This window comes from Myotis brandtii, unplaced genomic scaffold (genome assembly GCF_000412655.1).
Source record: "Myotis brandtii unplaced genomic scaffold, ASM41265v1 scaffold479, whole genome shotgun sequence".
Lineage (NCBI taxonomy): Eukaryota > Metazoa > Chordata > Mammalia > Chiroptera > Vespertilionidae > Myotis > Myotis brandtii.
Window position 1 is genome coordinate 86,325 of NW_005368305.1, and position 15,638 is coordinate 101,962.

Here is a 15,638-nt window from a genome sequence, read left to right on the forward strand (position 1 = left end):
AATGGACTGACTATTCTTGGGGGGGAAAGGGGTGTGGGGGATGCGGGAAGAGATTGGACAATAATCGTGCACCTATGGATGAGGACAGTGGGTGGGGAGTGAGGGCGGAGGGTGGGGTGGGAACTGGGTGGAGGGGAGTTATGGTGGGAAAAAAGAGGAACCAATGTAATAATCTGAACAATAAAGATTTAATTTAAAAAAAGAAAAGAAAAGAAAATCCTTTCAGGATTTTTCATTGAACTTTAATAACTGATTCTAAAATTTATTTGGGAGAATAAGAGCTTAGAATGAAAATCCAGTTAATGTAAAAACAACGTATTTTTGTGTGAAGTAAAATTGTTAAAAGTGTGTAATAGTGACAGAAATAAGACAAAATAGATTGGAGGAAAACAGAATACAAAGTATAGAAACAAATCTAAGGGATCGGTTACAGAATAAAATTGACATTTGAAATCAGTGTGGGAAGAAAAAACTTTTCTGTAAATGGTGTTGAGACATTACCTATTCATGTGGAAAAAATGTAGCTGGATCCCCACACATAAAAATTCTGTTTAAATAATTTTTTAAAACAGAGCTAGTGGAAGTAATAAGAATAAAATACAGAGGAATATATTCATCACTAGGGGCAAGAAGGACCTTCTGAATGACTCATATTAAACATAAAGAGAAATATTGTTAAAATTTATTACATTTAAAACACTTTGGTATATCAAAAGCAGCTATATTCTGACTCCCTCCACTCACTATTTTTTATTTTCAAGGTCAAGTGAATGGTTTTATGTAGTGAACATTCTATCTGTTGGAAGTAATAAAATATTTTTAGATTTAAAAGTTATTATAAGCAAAGTTAAATATCTAGTGGTACACTGGGACTAGATATTTGCAATTCCTATAACACACAAAGATTTGATATAATGAATGGAAAAGAAAAATAACTGAATAGAAAAATGGACAAAGGATATGTATGAACAGGTTAGTCACAGATAGAAGATATGACATATAAAAATATACAAAATTATACTCCTTCACGAAGATTTAGAAGCCTAGAATGATATAAACTCATAAGAGTTGTCATTGCCCTAACCGGTTTGGCTCAGTGGATAGAGCATTGGCCTGTGGACTGAAGGGTCCCAGGTTCGATTCCAGTCAAGGGCATGTACGTTGGTTTCGGGCACATCCCCAGTGGGAGGTGTGCAGGAGGCAGCTGATCGATGTTTCTCTCTCATCAATGTTTCTAACTATCCCTCTCCCTTCCTCTCTGTAAAAAAATCAATAAAATATATATTTTTTAAAAGAGTTGTCATTTTGGGTAGGGGAATGGGCAGCAGGATTTTAAGGCATGCTCAAAAGGCTTTTTTTTTAAATAATAAAGTTTAATTTAAAAGATTCATTAAATTTGGCAGTATGTATATAATGGGTAAACTTTGCTATAAGTTTCATTGGAATGGATATGTGGAGGCAAAATTTAAATGGATGGAAAAATGAAGAGAAGTTCAAGATCCAGAGATAGGGGTTGCAGACTATTATTCTGAAGGATCTGGACATGAATGAAAATGAATGTTGGAAAATAATAGATGTGACACTGGATCTAGAGAAGAGTATTTTTTGCTTATAATATCTATCTTTATACAAATTCCCTCACATATATGTATATGTTATACATACATGTAGTGTAGAAGAGGCCATTAGATAGATTAAAAACAGAGAAAGATTACAATATAGGAGAGAATGAATAAATCAATGAGGTGAATTATATTAACATTTAGACATTATACATGCTTGTCAAGGATACGGTAATTTTAGGACATGACTGCTTCTGACCTACTGATTTCCAAGGTGTTCTACCACTATGAAAATGATTCTAATGAGAATCTTATCTGTGCAATATTCTGAGTATATCAATACTTTTAAATCAAATATCCTTAACTAAAAATTTTCATAGGGAAAAATGAGAAAAAAATTACCCTAAAAGAAATCCCCATTGCCAGGGAAAATTCAAAAGGAAGTGGGAAATAACAGCAGTTGAAAATGCCTCCATGAGGCATGGCCCCATGGACAACCTTATGCAAACTGTCGTCAAACGCTTCAAAGCCTGAAATATAAACACAGTCATATTTAGACACACTTATAATGGCCAGCAAGAAAATTATTTAAGCAAATTTTAAAATATATAGTCTTAGACTAAATTAAGTCTTCCTGATTGTTTCTGGGATTGAAATGTTCATACAAATCATTTTATATGTCATGATAGATTGGATTACAAACCACTGCACATTTTATCAAATTTATTTTTAATTGATTTGAGAGAGAGAGAGAGAGAGAGAGAGAGAGAGATTGACTTGTCAATCCACTCATTTATGCATTCATTGGTTGATTCTTGCATGTGCCCTGACCAGTAATAGAACTAGCAACCTTGGCGTAGCAAGAGGATGCTCTAACCAACTGAGCTACCTGGCCAGGGGCAAACACTGTTGTATTTTAATTGTTAAAAAAGATCAATTTCTTTGTGCTTAAATAACTATCTCCCTTAATCTTCCTAGTAAACAGTATAATGAAAGTATAGGTTTATATCCATCAGTTAACTTTCAGAGATGAACTATTTGATTAACTTAATAATTGTAAATAAAAAATATCAACATGATAAAAAAGAAAATCACTTAAAAGCTGCATAATTAACTAAAAGGGAGAACATTAAAATTTTTTCATTGGTTTAAACTTTCTATTGTAGAACGTAATTAATTAGCACTGTCTATAATTATACTCCTGAGATAGTACCACTAAACTTATATATTTGTCACATCTATTTGAGAAGCTGTTATGTGAATCTTTTTAAAACCCAAATAGATTTATGATCCCTAGATAATAATATTTTAGAAAATGTTAGAAAAGATTAGCTTTTACAATAATGCAAAAATAATCGGGAGCATACTTTTATAGGGAAAAGTCATAAAACAAAAATATTATTGAAATTTTTAATCTCTCTGAAAAAAACATAAAATAAAAGCAAAAAACTTTTATAGGGTACTTTATCCTTTGTTAACTAAAAAGCAAATAGTTCTACATAGAAGAGCCACAACTCCCAAATACAAATGCTGGATAAGGGCCATTTATCTCTATGCAAATAATTAAAGACTATCTCTAATGGAGATCTTTTCTCTTCATATCAGTAGTAATGACAAGAAGTATAAATTAAGGTGCCAATATTTCTGCAAATTTTTGTTCTGTATCTTAGTTTTGCTTACAGATTCCACTTGAAATAGCTATAACAAAAATTCTTCCTCTTTTTCTTTTCTACCAGCCTCTAATATTTAAAGTAACTTTACTCACGGTACGATGGGAAATCTACCTGTAGATCGAGTCCAAGTCCAGCTTTTATTAGGATAAGGGTAAGGGCAATATTTCTTAAAGTTGAAGACCACTCCTTACTAACATGGATGCGCTCACTGATATATGGAGTATTCCTAATGGCAAAACCAGCCAATAACATCCCTTCAAAAAAGAAAATAAATCGTGTTTGATTCAGTTCATTTTTCCAAGAGGAAAACAGAAATGTTTAATTTCCCTTTTTCAAACACACTATGTCTTTCATTACTTTGGTGAAGGGCAAGTTACACACAAATAGAGGGGACAGCATAAAGAAATGAAAGTAAAAAATGATATATCTTAATGGAGGCAAAAATGGGAGTGGGAGAATGGGCAGGAGAATGGGCCTCAGATTGTGAATATATACTCCCACTCCACACTCCCACCTGCTTTGGCAGAGTAAGGCACCGTGGGAAAGTTTTAAGCAGGAAGTGACATAATGACTCTTGCATTTACTATGTGATGGTCTTGGTGAATAGACAGACATAAAATTGGAGGAGAGACCACTGAAAAGCCTCTACCATAGTCCATAGTAGAGTTGGAAATATTGCTTAAGCTAGAACAAGAGTCAAATTTTGAAGAGGAGAAAAGAAGATTCAACGAATACTTAGGAAGTGCTAAAAGAGTGTAATGGACATAGTAAGGGTGTTAGAAATAAAATGGAGATTATTACTATTACAATTTTACTGAATTTTTGGATGGACAGAATACTTAGAAGATATGAGGCATCTCTGATAGTTCTTCATTAATTTTCCTCTGTCCACCTGGAGGTTATGTTAAAAGGTGATGAAGAAATAGGTATAAAACAGGTCAGGCAGATGATATATCTATGAATACACATAGTGGAGATGCCCAAACAGCTTACTCAAAAACTGTAAGACTTTTTGACACTATAATATTTGAATTTGTAATTGAATTGGGTTATCTACAGAAAAAATCAGTGTTTCCCTAATTTTTTCTATGATACATTTAAAATTAAGTAAAAAATGTCCTATTAAATGATAAAGCAACAAGAATCATATACTGAGTATATTTAAGTTATTTTAAAAATATATTTCAGGAAAAATCTGTGGGTGTATATATAAAGAGAATACTTCTATAAATTAGCAATATATACACACATATACAATACATACACATATAAAGATGCTATATAAATTATATTACATTAAAACATTTCTAAATTATATTTATTCTGACTAGAATATGCTCATAATTTACATGTAATCAATAAAAAGAAATTAGAGTTAATTATACCCTTACCAAAAAGAGGTGGAAGTGGAGGCACTGAAGGTATTCTAATGACTTCCAAAAGTTTCCCCCCAATTACGGAACAACAAAAGACAAATAATAGTTGAAATGAATTTTTATCAGGGTAATGGTCAGGGCTTGAGATTGATGAGATTGCAAACCATATCACAACAAGTAAAGTTCCTGAAATATAAAAAAATACATATATATATAGAGAGAGAGAGAGACATAGATATATACATCTGAAAATGGATTATATTTTATCAAATATCTTATTAATTGCCAGTGCTATCTAAAGATACATAGTGTAGACCACTGATTTTCAACTGGTGTGCCACAAGAATTTTTAAAACACGTAATACCTTACTGTTTAGTCAGGGGCACTGACCTCTTTTCCCTTAGATTGTCAAATAAAAAAATTACAACAGCTGTGGCCGGTTTGGCTCAGTGGATAGAGCGTCGGCCTGAGGACTGAAAGGTCCTGGGTTTGATTCCGGTCAAGGGCATGTACCTTGGTTGTGGGCACATCCCCAGTGGGAAGTATGCAGGAGGTGGCTGATCGATGTTTCTCTCTCATCGATGTTTCTAACTCTCTATCTCTCTCCCTTCCTCTCTGTAAAAAATCAATAAAATATATATATTTTTTAAAATGACAACAGCCAACACAAAACTAGCCATTAGGTGTGAATGCTGTGTTGAAGCCCTGTGTTGAAGCATAAATATACATTACAGAATTGCATCTTACTGGTCACAATGCATAAGGTTGTGTATAATAAGTTAATTCTTGGTAACCAGAAATCTTTATATATAAGTATAGGCGCCAGATTTTTTATTTTTATGTTTTAAATGTTTTTGTTGATTTTAGACAGAGAGGAAGGGAGAGGGAGAGAGGATAGAAACATCAATGTGAGGGAGAAACATTGACCAGCTGCCTCCTGAACACTCCCTCACTGGGGATTGAGCCAGCAACTCAGGCATGTAGGCACCTGATTTTTTAAAAGTCACTTTGCAGCAAAAAGGGTAGGTAATCACTATTAATCTTTTTGGGTAAATCTATTGAAATTATTCCTAAATTTTTTGTCAGAATGGCAAACAATGTATTTTTTGGTGTGCTGCAGAATTTTAGTAATTAGTTTCTGTGTGCTGTGAAATGAAAAAGGTTGAATATCACTGTTGTAAACTAATATCTCTTGCTAGTTTGGTTAAAGAAACATCTGTTTAACATATATTCTAAACTCTCTGCCAATTTATGGGATGAAGTTTTTTTTTATTGTTAGTAGTAGTACAGATAAGTACCCCCCACCTTTACCCCACTCTATGGGATGAGCTTTAAACAAAGTTTCTTACTTAAAAAATATTTCAAAACTTCCTGGACAGTGTGGTTTAGTGGTTGAGTGACGACCTACGAATCAAGAGGACACCAGTTCAACTCCTGGTCAGGGTACATGCCCAGGTTGAGGGCTCAATCCCTTGTAAGGGGCATGCAGGAGGCAGCTGATTGATGATGATTCTCATTGATGTTTCTCTCTTTCCCTAAAACTTCATAAAACTATATTAGAATATTTTAAAACTATATGTGAATCCTTTAGACTGCTAAATATTTCTCAGATTATATGACATTTTTAAAATGTCATGGCAATATAATGACATTTACTTCATTTTATATTTTTAAAGTAGTTTTTCCAAGAGGAATAAGATGATGATTGGTTGTGATATGAATTCTCAGATTTTTAACAGGAGCAGAATAAATTTTTGTATTGAAAGGAATACTCAGTTGATATCCTATATAATAAAAGCCTAATATGCAAATCGACCAAACATGGGAATGACTGGTGGAACGACTGGTCGCTATGACGTGCACTGACCACCAGGGGGCATACACGGAGCTGCACCTAGCCTGCACGCCCCAGGCCAGCTAAGCCGGGTGCCAGCGGGGGCCCACTGATTGCTCTGCCAGTCGCCCTGCAGAGGACAGCGACCGGTGGTGGTAGGGGGCAGGGCTGGCCGACAAGCAGGCAGTGGTACAGGGTGGGGCCGAGCAGGCAGTGGTACAGGGTGGGGCCAGCCAGAGGGCAGCGACGGGGAGTGGGGCAGGCCAGTGAGCTAGCCAGCACCGCCCTCCAATAGCCCCGCTGGTCACCTCCCGCAGAGGGAGGCGACTGGCAGCGGCAGTGGGGGCAGGGATGGTGAGCGGGGGGTGCCAGGTCAGACAAGGCTGGTGCCAGTGGGGACCTCAATCGCCCTGCTGGTCACCATGCAGAGAGAGGTGACTGGCAGGGGGGTGGGAGCAGAGCCAGGGAATGGGTGGCATCAGGCCGGCCAAGGCGGGTGCCTGTGGAGGCCCCTCCCCCATCACCTCACTGGTCACCCCACAGATTGGCCCTGATTGTCAGCAAGGCCTAGGGACCCTACCCATGCATGAATTTCGTGCACTGGGCCTCAAGTTTGGTATAAATTATTAAAGCAGATAAGGGCGGGACAAAAATGAAACATGGCCTTTGGGTGAATATAAAGTATCTTAGTTATGTACAGGAAGGAGAGGTGGGCAGGGTAAGAAAGAATAAGGTAGTAGACATCTTGTTTCTAGCAACTAGATACTAAGGAAAGGCCCTACTAATCCAAATGTGTTTGTTTTTTTATCTAACAGAAGTATTTTATTTTTTAACTGAATGTATTGGGGTGAAATTGGTTAATAAAATTATATAGGTTTCAGGTGTTCAATTCTGTAATAAATCATCTGTATATTATATTGTATGTTCACCACCTGATGTCAAGTCTCCTTCCATCACCATTTATTCCCCCTGTACTCTTTCCTTCCTCCTCCCACCCACCTTTACCTGAGGTAACACCATACTCTCCACCATTCTGCCTGTGTCTAGGAGGTTTTTTTTTCTTTCATTTTTTTTCTTTTTGATTAATCCCTTCACCTTTTTCACCCAGTCCCAGGTGTTAGTCTGTTCTCTGTGTCTATGAGCCTGTTTTCATTTTGTTAATTTATTTTGTTCATTAGATTCCACGTGCAGTGAAATCATATAGTATCTGTGTTTCTCTGACTGGCTTATGTCACTTAGCATAATACTCTGCAGGCCCATGCTGTCACAAAAGGTAAGATTTCCCTCTTTTTTATTTTTCTATGACCAAGTAGTTCCATTGTGCAACTGTACCATGATTTTCTCAGCCACTCATCTACTAATGGGCACTTGGGCTACTTCCAACTCTTGGCTATTGTAAATGATGCTGCTATGAACATAGAGGTGTATATATTCTTTCTAATTAGTGTTTCAGGTTTCTTTTTATTCCCAGAGGTGGAATTGCTGGGTCATAAGGCATTCTATTTTTAATTTTTGAGGTAGCTCCATACTGTTTTCCATAGTGGCTACACCAGTCTGCTTTCCCACCAACAGTCCACTAGGGTTCCTTTTTCTCCTCATCAGTACTTGTTGTTTATTGATTTATTGATGATAGCCATTCTGACAGGTGTGAGGTGGTATCTCATTGTCATTTTTAATTTGCATTTCTCTGATCATTAATGGCATAGATTTTTATAAAGTATGAATGACTGTAAATTGCCATCTATAAATTAAACGTCTACAGTCATTTACTAGGAATCATAGTTTCTAATGCTTTTTCAGGTTCTTAAAACAGCTTATGTGATGCCTTTTTGGCTTCATAGTATTGCCAAGGGTAAAAGAGGATGATTTTGACAAATTAAAGCAGGAAGTTAGAACTGAGATTCTTGTCCTCTCCCCTCTGACCATTTCTTACTCCACAAAACTGAACATTTGAAGGACTGAACTCTTACTAAAAGAATAGTCCAGAAAATGTTATTCTGCTGACAAAGAGAAAAGGTGGTTTGTCTGTCTTCACTGATCTCTGGGAGGTAAAATCACCTCTGAAAATCCATATATAAATTGGCCTCAAATAACTTATGTTTAAGCAGAAATGTATATGATTTGCATGGTTTTGGAGCCTCCAAACCGTAAGCCTACCATAAAAAGCATCTTTCCACAGAACTATCCCTAGGGCAGTTAGTAGATGCTAGCTCAAAATAACCCTAATAAACACTACTGATTTTAGATGCATAAAAGCCCAAATATAAAGTCCCACTGAATCTGAAATTAAAATAAAAACTTACAGAGATAGAAAAATGGTGACAGATTAAGTGGGAGCTACACTGACATTCTCCCAGGACCAAGCTGTAATTACAACTAAAATATAGGAAAACCATCTCAAACAATGAATTGAAGACTAGCTGGAGGGAACCTGATAACCAAGGATGGAAAGTGGAGACTGGATGGAGACTGTTAGGAAGGACAGAGGCACGAGAGGGTTGGCCAGGCTCCCACAGAGAGCAGCTGAAGTCCTGGAGGGCTATCTCAGCTGTGAGAACTCTAGAGTCTAAAGCCCAGGCTAGGCTCCCAGCCCAGAGCACCAGAACTGAGAAAGGAGCCCACATAACATCTGTCTATGAAAAGCAGCAGGGTGCTGTCTACCAGGGAGGGACAGCAGGCACCCTCTTAAAGGGCCAGTGCACAAAATTACACGTCAGTCACTCATCTTGGGCTCTCCGAGAGGGAGGGTAGAGTGAAGTAGAGCTGTGTGAGGAGAATCCAGGGTTGAGAGCTCTGGGGTTAGAGCTAGGAAGGCAGCCACCCTGGTTTCCTGTGCTGAGTCATTCCCCTGTATTGCAGAGGATATATTTCTCAAGCAGACATTTACCATCCAGGCAGCTTTTGCCTGGGGGGAAGCAATTGCCCCACCCTGTTGGAAAACCTTGCCACATCCTGTGTAGTCTATACCTTGCTGTGGTCTACAGCCTGAGGCTCATTAAGAAATTGAGAATAACAATCAGACTGCAGGCAGAGGTGGATCTCTGGATGCTTTGCATCTTTGCCTGATCGGCTTCTAGACCCAGGGTGAGGAATAGCAGACTTTGGTGCACATCTTGGTCCTTTCCAAAGGTACCCAGCCCCAGTAGAGAGAACCACAGCTGTGGATTGCTGATAGGTTCAAGCAGGGTACTCAGAGCCAGTCACAAATAGCATCTGATATTATTCTGCACCAGAGACCCACCCTCCAAAAAAGTCATAGCATAGAAACAAACCTAAATAGGCAGCCCTAATGGGGAGAAAAAAAAAAACAAGCCCCAAATGAAAGAACAAAACAATTCTCCAGAAGAGCTAAATGAAACGGAGATAAGAAATTTATCAAATATAGAGTTCAAGATAATAATTATAAGGATGCTCAACAGTATGAGAAAAGATATAAGAACTATGAAAAATTACAAGTTAGAAATGAAGAATGACATAGCAGTAATAACACATTAGAAGGAATAAAGAGCTGATTATAGGAAGCAGAAGATCAGATCAGAAAATTAGGAGATAGGATAGAAATAAATCACTCAGAGAACTCAACAGCAAAAAACAATTTAAAAACAGGAGGACAGCTTTAGGGAGCTGTGGGACAACATGAAATATAACAATATTCACATCAAAGGAGTGCCAGGACATGAAGAAAGTCAGCAAGGGATAGAGAACCTGTTTGAAGAAATAATGGCAGAAAACTTTCCTACCCTGGTGAAGAAAACAGTCACGCAAGTTCAGGATTTGTGGATATTGTACTAACCTTGCATCCCAGGAATAAATCCTACTTGATCATAGTGTATGATCTTTTTAATTGTTGCTGGATCTCATTTGCTAATATTTTGCTGAGGATTTTAGCATTTATGTTCATTAGGGATATTAGCCTATAGCTTTCTTTCTTTGTGGTGCTTTTATCTGGTGTTCGAATTAGAGAATTAGGATAGTGCTGACATTTCTTGCAATACTGGTTTGTAGTATGAACTCCTTTGTGCCTTTGTGGTTGTTTTCTTTGGGGTGGGGACATGGGTCTGGAAAGCTCTTTATTTCACCTTCAATTTTTAAATGATACACTTGCTGGATAGAGTAGTCTTCTTTACACTTGCTTTTCAGCATAAAAGTGTATTGTTTAATCTATAAGTATTTTGAGATTTTCCATCTGCCTATTGAATTCTAGTTTAATTTTCATAAAACCCATTTTTAATGATTTTAATACTTAAAAAGTTTTCATTTCATTTCAAAAATTTCAGTTTAGTAGCATAAAGATCTAATAAAAATTGATGTTTTATTTGCTCAAACTTAAAAATACCACTGCATTCCCTCTATTTTATTTATTTTTTTGTTAATCCTCACCCAAGGATATTTTTTTCCATTTCTTTTTAGATTGAGTGGAGTGGGGAGAGCAACATCAATATGAGAGAGACACATTGATTGGCTGCCTCTTGTACTTGCCCTGAGTGGGACCAGAGATCGAACCTGCAACACATGTATGTGCCCTTGACCTGGAATCAAACCCATGATTCCTCAGTGCACAGAAAGACACTCTAAACACTGAGCAATGCCAGCCAGGGCTGAATTCTAGTTTAAATCTATTGTGGTCTCACAGTATACACTGTATGATTGTAATTCTTTTAAATTGTATTGTTTTAATAAAATCCAAAAACTTTTGTTTAAAGTATTACATGTCTCCCTTTTTCCCCAATTAGCCCCCCTCCCAGCCAATCCTACCTCCTTATCCCCAAGGGCAAGCCCCCACCACCCCAGTGTCTGTGTCCACTGGTCATGCTAATATGCATGCATCTAAGTCCTTTGGTTGATCTCTATCCCCGCAACTCCCCTGCCTTCTCCACGAGGTTGGACGGTCTGCTCAGTGCCACCTTGTCTCTAAATCCATTTTTGTTCATCAGTTTATGTTGATCATTATATCCCATATATAAGTGAGATCATGTGATATTTATCTTCCTCCGACTGGCTTATTTGGCTTAGCATAATGCTCTCCAGTTCCATCCATGCTGTTGCAAATAGTAAAAGTTCCTTCTTTTTTTATAGTGGCATAGTATTCTATTGTGTAGATGTACCACAGTTTTTCAATCACTCATCTGCTGGTTGGCATTTAGGTTGCTTCCAAATCTTAGTTAATTTAAATTGTGCTGCTATGAACACACGGGTGCATATATCCTTCCTGATTGGTGTTTCTGGTTTCTTGGGATAGAGTCCTAGAAGTGCGATTACAGGGTCAAATGGGAGTTTCATTTTTAACTTTTTCAGGAAACTCATACTGTTTTCCACAGTGGCTGTACTAGTCTGCATTCCCACCAGCAGTGAAGGAGGGTTCCCTTTTCTTCACATCCTCACCAGTACTTGTCATTTGTTGATTTATTGATGATAGCCATTCTGACAGGTGTGAGATGGTATCTCATTGTTGTTTTGATTTGCATCTCTTGAATGATTAGTGACTTTGAGCATGTTTTCATATGTCTCTCGGACTACTGCATATCCTCTTTCAAAAAGTGTCTACTTAGGCCCTTTTTCCATTTTTTGATTGGATTGTTTATCTTCCTTTTGTTAGGTTGTATGCGTTCCCTGTCAATTTTGGGGATTAAACCCTTATCTGAAATAGCATTGGCAAATATGTTCTCCCATGCAGTGGGCTTTCTTGTTGTTTTGTTGATGATTTCTTTTGCTGTACAGAAGCTTTTGATTTTGATGTAGTCCCATTTGTTTATTTTCTCCTCAGTTTCCATTGCCCTAGTGCCGGTGACCAATTCCAGCATGTCATAATTTCAAGAGTTTCATCAAAAGGTTGAGACTTGGGGACTCAACAGGGTTGAGTCACACATGTAGTCATCAGCTGGGAATGGCTAAAGGTATTTCCCCAAACCTGAATAGGAAACTGATTGTGGCTGCCAGTTAAAGGGCATCTTAATCTACATGTTATTGCCTCCTACTGGCCAAACACCTGAACAGCCGTAGGCTATTCCCCAAACTGACAATGCTTCTGTACCTTTTGAAACCTTACCCTTTGAAGTGTATTATCTCCACCTTGCCTTAGGACAAATTGTGTTAATAAAAGCAAGGATCCTAGACAAGGAGGGAGTCTTCAGCTCCTTTAGCTAAGCTCCTCTGACCCCAATGCTTTTCAAAATTATATTTTGTCTCCAGATTCTCTATTAGTCCCCGGATTCCTATGTCATCTATGCACAGCCTTTTCCAGATTCCTGAACCCTTCTTGATGCTAGGAAAAGAACCCCCGCATCCTAGGAGCTGTATTGGTAAACATTGCTATGACATATGTCTGATATTTGCTGCATATGGAGTCTTCTAAGATTTTTATGGTTTCCCATCTTACATGTAAGTCCTTTAATCTTTTTAAGTTTATTTTTGTGTCTGGTGTAAGTTGATGATCTCGTTTCATTTTTTTTTTTTTTTGCATGCATCTGACCAAATTTCCCAAAACCATTTATTGAAGAGACTGTCTTGACTCCATTACATGCTCTTGCCTTCATTGTCAAATATTAATTGAGCATAAACACTTGTGTCAATTTCTGGGTTCTCTGTTCTGTTCTATTGGTCTGTTCTTGTGCCAGTACCAGGCAGTTTTGAGAACCATGGCTTTGTAATATACTTTGATTTCTGGTATTGTGATCCCTCCAATTTTGGTCTTCTTTCTCAGGATTGCTGTGGCTATTCAGGGTCTTCTTTTATTCCATAGGAATTTTTGGAGAGTTCATTCTAGGTCTGTGAAATATGCCATTGGTATTTTTATTTATTTATTTTTTAAAAACATATTTTATTGATTTTTCACAGAGAGGAGAGGTATAGTGAGTTAGAAATATCAATGAGAGAGAAACATCAACCAGCTGCTTCCTGAACACACACACACACACACACACACACATACTCCTGAGGATGTGCCTGCAACCAAGGTACATGCCCTTGACCGAAATTGAACCAGGGACCATTTAGTCCTCAGGCCAACGCTTTATCCACTGAGCCAAACCAGTTAGGGGAACCATTGGTATTTTAATGGGGATTGCAATAAATCTATAAATTGCTTTGGGTAGTATAAACATTTTAATGTTGTTGATTCTACCAATCCATGAACATGGAATGTTTTTCCATTTGTTTGTCTTCCTCTATCTCTCTTTCAATGTTCTGTAGTTTTCTGAGTACAGGTCTTTTACCTCCTTAGTTAAGTTTAATTCTAGGTATCTTAATTTTTTTTGTTACAGTGGCCAATGGGATTGTTTTCTTAGTTGTTCTTTCTGTGAATTCATTGTTGGTGTATAAAAAAGCCACAGATTTCTTGGTGTTAATTTTGTATCTTGCTACAATGCCAAATTCATTTATTAAGTCTAGTAGTTTTTGGGGTCTTTGGGGTTTTCTATGAACAGTTTCATGTCATCTGGGAATAATGACATTTTTACTGCTTATTTTCCGACTTGGATGCCTTTCATTTCTTCTTCTGGTCCAATCATTATGGCTAGCACTTCCAGTACTATATCAAAAAGGCGCGGTGCAAGTGAGCATCATTGTCTTATTCCTGTTCTTAGGGGAAATGAATTTAGTTTTTGCCCATTGAGTATGATGTTGACTGTAGGTTTGTCATATAGGGCTTCTATTATGTTGAGGTATGATCCCTCTATTCCCACTTTGCTGAGAGTTTTTATCAAGAAAGGTTGTTGGATTTTATCAAATGCTTTTTTTGCATCAATTGATATGATTATGTGATTTTTGTCTATTTGTTTAAGTGACATATTAAATTTATTGATTTGCGGATATTGTACCATCCTTGCATCCCCAGAATAAATCCCAATTGATCATTGGTATATGATATTTCTAATACACTGCTGGATCCAATTTGCTAGAATTTTGTTGAGGATTTTAGCATCTATATTCATCAAGGATATTGGCCTGCCTTTCTCTTTCCTTGTGGTGTCTTTATCAGGTTTTAGAATTAGGGTAATGCTGGATTCATAGAAAGAGCTTGGAATTATGCCTTCCTCTTGAATTTTTTTGAAGACTCTGAGGAGAATATACTTTAGTTCTTCTTTGAATGCTTCATAAAACTCCCCCGTGAAACCATCTGGCCCTGGAATTCTGCTTGCTGAAAGATCTTTGATTACTGCTTCAATTTCTTGGATAGTTATCAGCCAATTAAGATTTTTTTATTCTTCCTGATTGAGTTTTGGAAGCTTGTATATTTCTAAGAATATGTCCATTTCGTCTAGTTGTCCAGTTTGTTGTAACAGAGATGTTCATAGTATTTTTTCATAATCCTTTGTATTTCTGTGGGGTTGGTTGTTACTTCATCTCTTTCATTTCTGCTTTTGTTTATTTGGGTCCTCTCTCTTTGCTTCCTGGTGAGCCTGGCTAGAGGTTCATCAATCTTGTTTATCCTTTCAAAGGACCAGCTCTTGGTTTTATTGACCTTTTGTATTGTTTTTTGGTCTCTATGTCATTTATTTGCACTCTGGTCTTTATTATTTCCTTCTTTCTGCTTACTCTGGGCTTTTCTTGCTGCTCTCTAATTCTTGAATTGTTGGGTTAGATAATTTATTATCATTTTTCTTGTTTTTTTTTGAGGTAGAACTGTAGAGCTATGAACTTCCCCCTCAAGACTGCTTTCACTGTGTCCCATAGATTTTGAATTATTGTGTTTTCATTGTCATTTATTGCCAGGATGCTTTTTATTTCTTCTTTGACCTCCTTGGTAACCAAATCATTGTTGTGGTTTTTTTAATTAAATCTTTATTGTTCAGATTATTACTTGAGGTAGAGCTATGAACTTCCCCCTCAAGACTGCTTTCACTGTGTCCCATAGATTTTGAATTATTGTGTTTTCATTGTTTCATTGTCCCAGGATGCTTTTTATTTCTTCTTTGACCTCCTTGGTAACCAAATCATTGTTGTGGTTTTTTTAATTAAATCTTTATTGTTCAGATTATTACAGTTGTTCCTCTTTTTCCCCCCCCATAGCTCCCCTCCACCCGATTCCCACTCCACCCTCTTCCTTAACCCCCACCCCCTGTCCTCATTCATAGGTGTACGATTTTTATCCAGTCTCTTCCCGCACCCCCACACCCCTTTCCCCCCGAGAATTGTCAGTCCACTCCCTTTCTATGCCCCTGATTCTATTATAGTCACCAGTTTATTCTGTTCATC

At 37.3% G+C, this 15,638-nt stretch overlaps 1 protein-coding gene across 1 annotated transcript in view; it reads right to left on the reverse strand.

The window, feature by feature from the left end:
- LOC102238694 (sodium/hydrogen exchanger 9B1-like) overlaps positions 1 to 15,638 on the reverse strand; it is a 77,155-nt gene that overhangs the window by 47,814 nt on the left and 13,703 nt on the right. Inside the window, exons 3-5 of the mRNA XM_014547552.1 lie at positions 4,627 to 4,797; positions 3,347 to 3,489; positions 1,965 to 2,092 (exon numbers count right to left, since the gene is read on the reverse strand). Of these exons, the coding sequence (XP_014403038.1) occupies positions 1,965 to 2,092; positions 3,347 to 3,489; positions 4,627 to 4,797 (442 nt within the window). The remainder of the gene's footprint in view (positions 1 to 1,964; positions 2,093 to 3,346; positions 3,490 to 4,626; positions 4,798 to 15,638) is intronic.